The following is an 8,017-nucleotide window of genomic DNA, read 5'->3' on the forward strand; positions in this document are numbered from 1 at the left end:
CACACACACACACTCAGGCCTCTGGTGTCCTCTGCAGACAAAGTTTTCTCTGTTTGGTTTCTGCACATCTTTAAATCATTAAATCTTTAAATCTTTTCTTTTAAATCACTTTGTTTCAGGGTCGTCGCGGTGGTGAAGCGGTTACAGCACTAGTGCAAAAGACGGGTTCCCTGTTTGAATCCCAGTTAGACGCAGAGTTCACATGTTTTGTCAGTGTTTGTTAGTCGTCCACACTGACCCACTGTTTTCAAAGCAACACAATGAGAGGTTTTAAAAGGTGACGTCTGGACACTGAGACCAGGACTGTGACTCACCTGAGGAGCGGTCACCACAGATGGCACAGATGTGTTTGGTGAGTGACAGGACGGTACCCGATGGCTGAGCGGGCACCTTCATCACGCCGTTCAGACCCAGCGGGGGTTTGATGTCCTCTGTGCTGCTGACTGAGTTCATGGGAGAGTTCAGCTGGAACATCAGCACACACACACACACACACACACACACACACACACACACACACACACACACACAGGTCACAAAGCAGCCGTCAGTGAAATCAACACAGGTGAAGTTTAGACAGAATAACATTAAAATAATGTTCATATAAACTCTGTCGTTTATTAACAATTCACTCAAAGTGTATCTGTTGTTAATTCACATTTTATTGATTCATTTAAAACTTTTATGTCATGATAATGTTTTGGTTAAACTGTTCATCTTTATGGAGTCAGCTGATCATATTTATATATATATATATATATATATATATATATATATATAAATGATATTTATATTACTAAATATGACCACCTATATAAATAAGATTATATATCAATATGATCGTATTTATATATATATGATCATTTATATATAAAATATGATCTTATATATAATATGATCATATATATCTGTCTCTCAGTCTCTCTCTCTCAGCGTCTGTCTCTCTCTCTCAGCGTCTGTCTCTCTCTCAGTCTCAGTCTCTCAGTCTGTCTCTCTCTCAGCGTCTGTCTCTGTCTCTCTCAGCTGTCCTCTCTCGTCTGTCTCAGCCAGTCTCTTTCTCTGCCTCTGTCTCAGCGTCTGTCTCTCTGTCTCAGCGTCTGTCTCTGTCTCAGCGTCTGTCTCTCTCTCAGCCTGTCTCTCTCTCAGCCAGCTCTCTCTCGGCGCTGTCTCTCTCTCTCTCAGCGTCAGTCTCTGTCTCTGTCTCTCTCTCAGCTGTCCTCTGTCTCTCTGTCTCTCTCTCAGCGTCTCTCTCTGTCTCAGCGTCTCTCTCTTCAGCGTCAGGGTCCCTCTCTGTCTCAGTCTGTCTCTGTCTCAGCGTCTGTCTCTCTCTCTGCTGCTCAGATCGTGGCTCAGCGTCTGTCTCTCTGTCTCAGCGTCTGTCTCTCTCTCTCAGCGTCTGTCTCTCTGTCTCAGCGTCAGTCTCTGTCTCAGCGTCTGTCTCTCTCTCAGCGTCTGTCAGTCTGTCTCTCTGTCTCTCTCTGTCTCTCTGTCTCAGCGTCTCGTCTCTCTGTCTCTCTCTAGCGTCTGTCTCTCTGTCTCTCTGTCTCAGCTGTCTCTCTGTCTCAGCGTCTGTCTCTCTGTCTCAGCTCTGTCTCTCTCTCGTCTGTCTCTCTGTCTCGAGCGTCTGTCTCTCTGTCTCAGCGTCTGTCTCTCTGTCTCAGCGTCTGTCTCTCTGTCTCAGCGGTCTCTGTCTCTCTCTCAGCGCTGTCTCTCTCTCAGCGTCAGTCTCTCTCTCGGCCTGTCTCTCTCTCTCAGCGTCTGTCTCTCTGTCTCAGCGCTGTCTCTCTGTCTCAGAGTCTGTCTCTCTGTCTCAGTCTCTCTCTGTCTCAGCGTCTGTCTCTCTCAGCCTCTCTGTCTCTCTGTCTCTCTCTCAGCTGTCTCTGTCTCAGCGCTGTCTCTCTGTCTCAGCGTCTGTCTCTCTGTCTCTCAGCGTCTGTCTCTCTCTCGTCTGTCAGTCTCTCTGTCTCAGCTCTGTCTCTCTCTCCGTCAGTCTCTTTCTCAGTCCTGTCTCTCTGTCTCAGCGTCTGTCTCTCTGTCTCAGCGTCTGTCTCTCTCTCTGCTGCTCCCTCCTGTCTCAGATCTAAATGTGGCTCAGCAGGATGCTGCACTTCTCCTCCTCAGGAACTCTTTTATTCATGCTCTCCACAAAGAACTGCACTGCAACATTCAACAGTACAGCGGAATAAAGAGACAGCATTTGTTTTAGCAGCAGCAGTCTGACTTCCTCTCTCTCTCTCTCTCTCTCTCTCTCTCTCTCTGACCAAAAAAAGAAAAGAAAAAGATGAGAGTGTCTGAAAGTGACCTCCTGTAGCCTTCTGTTCAAAGTGGAGAGTAATCATTGTAACGAGCTCCGCGCTGTTTCCACGTAAACGCTGGAGAATAAATGATCCTGAAACATTGGATGTACTGGCTGGAGCAGACGCTGGGAAACCATTAACCATTAGAGAAGAAAACACACATATGAGACGCAGAGACACGGTGTGTGTCTGCAGGGAGCGGTCAACACAAACACTTAAACACACAGTTAAAAACAAGACCATGATTCATCAGCTGTGTTTGTAAAAAACTGTAAAAATCTGCTTTACAAACAAAGCACACAGTGAAGTTTTAAATCCTGGATTAAACCTGGATTTGCATCTGAATCACCACCAACATTCAAACTAAACAAACTGTGCAGTTTTTATTTAAATAAATGATTGTTTTTATAAATTCATACATTCTTGATAAAATATGACATTTATTCTGTTTTATTTAATTCTGTTGTCACGGGCGACAACAAGCACTCACTCCATAATTAGCCAGATCTCCTCGTAATTTAAATAAAATGGAAATTTGATGGTAACAATCGGCACTGAGATCAAATTTTAATTAGAAAACTTTGAGTTGACTCGTTCATGTGTGAGAGAAAGCACCGCGCGATGCTGTAAAACATTAGTATGCTGCGACGGCTGCAGCAGAAAAGAAAGGATGCTCCCTCGAGTGAACGGAGGAGAAAAGAAAAGGAGAGAGGAGCTTAGCTTCATTCACTCTCTGCTCATAAAGACACTTCAAAAGGAGACATGAAATCCTCACGTCGAGCTTCTCTTACTCCTCACTTCAAGGGCACCTTCATTTATTTATTTCATTCTTCATTTTAAACACAGAGAAAGTTTGCTTCACACTTTTAAACAAACTGACGACAACACACCGGGAACACAACGCTCCACTTTACCATCCGTGCTCACGGAGAGTTCATCTCATTCTCACACAAACTATTTCACTCTTTCAAACATATTTGAAACCTTAAGAATAACGAGGACACGGCGATGTCTCTGGATAAATGACAGGGTGAAAATCTCTGCAACATCAAATGTGTGGATTATGCACTGTAGCGCCCCCTAGTATGACAGGGTCAAATGGTAAAAAGTCTCAGTGCTAATCTGAAAAATGTCTCGACCGGAAGAAAAGAAACGAGTTTAAATAAAAGCTGCTGAGGGTCAGTTAGTAACTCTTCCTGCTGAATAGTTAACGTATGGAATCTCTCTGTATTGTTTTAAATGAGACTGCAGTACCAGTTTTAAACACTACAGGTCGCCGTTGTGCACCGTTTTCACACATCATCACCCTTGAGTTGGTCTTGTTTTATAGATGACAGAAAAACTAATGTGGTGTTGACAGAAGACGATACATGATGTCACCTGATGATAACCCCGCGTCACCTTTGACCTCTGACACTCGCCACAAACACTTCCTACTAAAAGCAAATTTATCTTGAGCAGTCGAACAAAGAAAGAGAGGAAAACACACTCTCTTCCTCCACTGTGTGTGTGTGTGTGTGAGAGCGTGTGTGAGTGTGTGTGTGTGTGTGTGTGTGTGTGTGTGTGTGTGTGCTGCGAGTGAGGAGGGAGTGTGTGTGTGTGTGTGTGTGTATGTGTGTGTGTGTGTGTGTGTGTGTGAGTGTGTGTGTGTGTGCGTGTGTGTGTGTGTGTGTGTGTGTGTGTGAGAGAGAGAGAGTGAGTGAGTGTGTGTGTGTGTGTGTGTGAGTGTGTGTGTGTGAGTGTGTGTGTGTGCACGCAGGAGAGTGTGTGTGAGTGTGTGTGAGCGTGTGTGAGTGAGTGTGTGTAACAATAACAATAATAATTTATTATTATGAATAAACAATATAATTATTATATTATTATAAATGTTAAATGTTAAACCTTCTCTCACTCTGAATTTAAATGTGAGCATAAATAAATAACTTTGATGTTATGATGGATTAAAATCAGGAGCTTTAAGTTTTAGGAGAGAATAATAATAAATCAGCAACAGGGAGAACTGATTTATTAATGATGTGGAAGTGACTCCATTCATCGTATTAATGTTAAAATACAGATTATTGTGACACATAACATGAATAATCTGTTGTTATTAAACTGTCTGAGGATCTGCTTAAACTCAGGACTAAGATTTGAATTCTGGTTATGGTTAAGAGGTTAGTGTTAGTTATGAACTGGTTATGGTTAGTATTAGTTAGTGTTAGTCAGTGACTGGAGATCAGATTTTTAACAATGAATTGACAAACAGTCACTTTGTGTCACAGAGTCTGGTTGTTTTGTTCTTCCACTGTGTGACAAACTGTGTCAAAGTCAAACGTTATCTTTAAAGACGTCAGTCACACTGTAATGACACGTCTGTCCACACACAGCGTCTGTGGTCTGCTGTAAGATCACATGACATGAAAACCATGAGGGGAATTTCTCAAGCTTTAAAATAAAAGTGTGTCCCAGAGGCTTTAAAACCACAGCGTCTACAGTCTGCTCTCTGACACAAACACACACACTCAAACACACTCACACTCACGCACACTCACACGCACACATCGCCATAGAGGAGTTCAGTGTGTGTTGATGTGATTCTTCTGGTTTCAAAATAAAAGCTGTATAGAGAGCTGGAAACATTTGGATGAAAATGAAAGAAATAAAATCCTTAAAAACAAAACAGCAGCAAACGAACAAAGAGAATCCCGCATGGACAGAGTTCCAGCCAATGAAAGTGAGAACGACATGAACTTCATTAGTTTGACTTCCTTAAACCAGCAGAGCACGAGGAAAAACATGCTCTCAAAGTGCAGTAATTGCTACCTGGAGAAAACTTTGCCCCCCACATCCAGTTGAGGTTTGATTGACGTAGCAGAGCTTTAACTGTTCCCTCAGGAAGCGACACACTGGCTCTTTGTGTAATCATTAAAGCTGCACAACCATGATGTCACACACAGTCAGGTCCATCATAGAGCAGAGTGTGTGTGTGTGTGTCTCCAGGCGACAGAAGTCAAAGTGCCACATGACATCATCAGCGTCGCCGCTCGTTTTGAACGCAGCGTTTTTCATTTCTCGTAAAACATTGACACCTTTTTTCAGTTGAATATTTTCTGCTGCGTTTGAGTCCAGACAGAAAAAAACAACAAAACGGCCTCTATATGAATTTTTAAGTGAAAAATGAGAAACAGTGCAGGTCTGTTGTTGGTTTAAGATTCTCAGAGGTTTTTCAGTGCAGAAGCCACAGGGAAACAGGCCGAGCCACAAAATGGAAAATGCGAGACCACAATGGTGCGACGATAAAGATCCCCTACTTTCCTCTAAAATAATAATAAAAAAGCCACAGCCAGACAACTCTCCCCATTGTCAGAGGACGAACCTTTTCCAAACCCTGAGTCTAATCTCTTCCAGCTGCCTGAACATTTACAGCGTCTGAGATTGAAGGATGCGTCCAAATCTACTGACTCCGCCTCCAAATCAAACCCTGCAAATCCTTTTACATCATTTAAACAACGACGACCTTTCACCTTCATCATCAAAGTCATTTAAACAACGATGACCTTTCAACTTCATCATCAAAGTCAATTGCAACTAAGTCTTTCACCTTCATCATCAAGTCATTTTAAACAAGCGGCTGACCTTTCACCTTCATCATCAAAGTCATTACCTTCGATCTTTCACCTTCATCATCTGCAAAGTCATTTAAACAAGCGACCTTTCACCCCTTCATCATCAAAGTCATTTTAAACAGCGATGACCTTTCAACTTCATCATCAAAGTCATTACCTTCGATCTTTCACCTTCATCATCAAAGTAATTTAAACAACGACGACCTTTCACCTTCATCATCAAAGTCATTTAAACAACGACGATCTTTCACCTTCATCATCAAAGTCATTTTAAACAACATTGACCTTTCAACTATCATCAAAGTCATTTAAACAACGACAATCTTTCACCTTCATCATCAAAGTAATTTAAACAACGACAATCTTTCACCTTCATCATCAAAGTCATTTAAAACGACAATCTTTACCTTCATCATCAAAGTCATTGCCCAAACAACGACAACTAATCATCAAGTCTGTTTAAGAGCGACAATCTTTCACCTTCATCATCAAGATACATTTTAAACAACGATGATCTTTCACCTTCATCATCAAAGTCATTTAAACAACGATGATCTTTCACCTTCATCATCAAGTCATTAAACAACTGACCCAACTTCACAGCTTCATCATCAAAGTCATTTAAACTCTTGTGACCTTTCACCTTCATCATCAAAGTCACATTTAAACAACGACGATCTTTCACCTTCATCATCAAAGTTATTTAAACAACGATGACCTTTCAACTTCATCATCAAAGTCATTGCAACTTCGATCTTTCACCTTCATCATCAAAATTCATTTAAAAGAGCGACACTCTTTCACCTTCATCATTAAAGTCATTTAAACAACGGCGACCTTTCACCTTCATCATCAAAGTCAACAACAGCGACCTTTCACCTTCATCATCAAGTCATTTTAAACAAGCGATGATCTTTTTCGCAGCTCATCATCAAAGTAATTTGAACTTAGCGATGATCTTTCACCTTCATCATCAAAGTAATTTAAACAACGACGACCTTTCACCTTCATCATCAAAGTCATTTAAACAACGATGACCTTTCACCTTCATCATCAAAGTAATTTAAACAGCGATGATGCTTCTACCTTCATCATCAAAGTAATTTAAACAACGATGATCTTTCACCTTCATCATCAAAGTCATTTAAACAACGATGACCTTTCACCTTCATCATCAAAGTCATTTTAAACAATGACAATCTTTCACCTTCATCATCAAGTCATTTAGAAGCAAGCGATGATCTTTCCTTCATCATCAAAGTCATTTGAAAGCAAGCGATGACCTTTCACCTTCATCATCAAAGTCATTTATATGATGACCTTTCTCACCTTCATCGTAAAGTAATTTAAACAACGATGATCTTTCCTTCATCATCAAAGTCATTTAAACAACGGCGACCTTTCACCTTCATCATCAAAGTCATTTGCAAGCAAATGACCTTTCACCTTCATCATCAAAGTCATTTAAACGGTGATCTTTCACCTTCATCATCAAGAGATCATTTTAAACAGCGATGACCTTTCACCTTCATCATCAAAGTAATTTAAACAACAATGATCTTTCACCTTCCACCATGTTTGGTTGTGTGTGGATAAGGTGCAGTGATGTGTGTGTGTGTGTGTGTGCGTGTGTGGGGCCTCACTTGGGGGCTGACACTGGAGCCGTAGCCCATCCCCGGTGAGTTGATGGAGTGCGGGCCCATGGGCGAGCTGATGACAGAGAAGGGCGAGCTCATGCCGTTCATGGGCGAGCCCAGCGAGCTGAGCGGCGAGTGCAGCGAGCCGGATGGTCCCATGGACGTCGGGCTGAGCAGAGACGGGTGAATGCCCCGGTGAGAGGTGGGCGAGCCCAGGGGCGAGGAGGTCATGTGACCCGAAGAGTCTGAGAAAACAGGAGAAACAAAGTCAAAACGAAGCAAAGACAAATCACACAGGAATCATGATGACGCTGTGAAAACCTGCATCTATTAATGCACGATTAAGAAAGCTCAATACTCACTGTGGCAGCTAGCGTTTGCCAGGAAGTGCAGTACTATCTTTCAGAAATGAATAGCTGTGTTCACTTGAAAAAATTACATATACACTCAGGAATGACTATAATACTTTTGGAAT

General features: G+C 42.0%; 1 protein-coding gene across 1 annotated transcript; it reads right to left on the reverse strand.

Moving 5' to 3' along the window:
- Positions 1 to 314: 314 nt before the first annotated feature.
- On the reverse strand, positions 315 to 7,810 carry LOC122762493 (retinoic acid receptor RXR-alpha-A-like; the record flags this gene model as incomplete). Its single annotated transcript, XM_044017690.1, has 2 exons — positions 7,549 to 7,810; positions 315 to 465 (listed from the first exon to the last, which is right to left on the reverse strand). Coding segments are annotated over exons 1-2 (376 nt in total), but the record flags the coding sequence as incomplete, so codon positions are not given.
- Between the last annotated feature and the right edge of the window lie 207 nt (positions 7,811 to 8,017).

The sequence above is a fragment of the Solea senegalensis genome, unplaced genomic scaffold (genome assembly GCF_019176455.1).
Source record: "Solea senegalensis isolate Sse05_10M unplaced genomic scaffold, IFAPA_SoseM_1 scf7180000015732, whole genome shotgun sequence".
Lineage (NCBI taxonomy): Eukaryota > Metazoa > Chordata > Actinopteri > Pleuronectiformes > Soleidae > Solea > Solea senegalensis.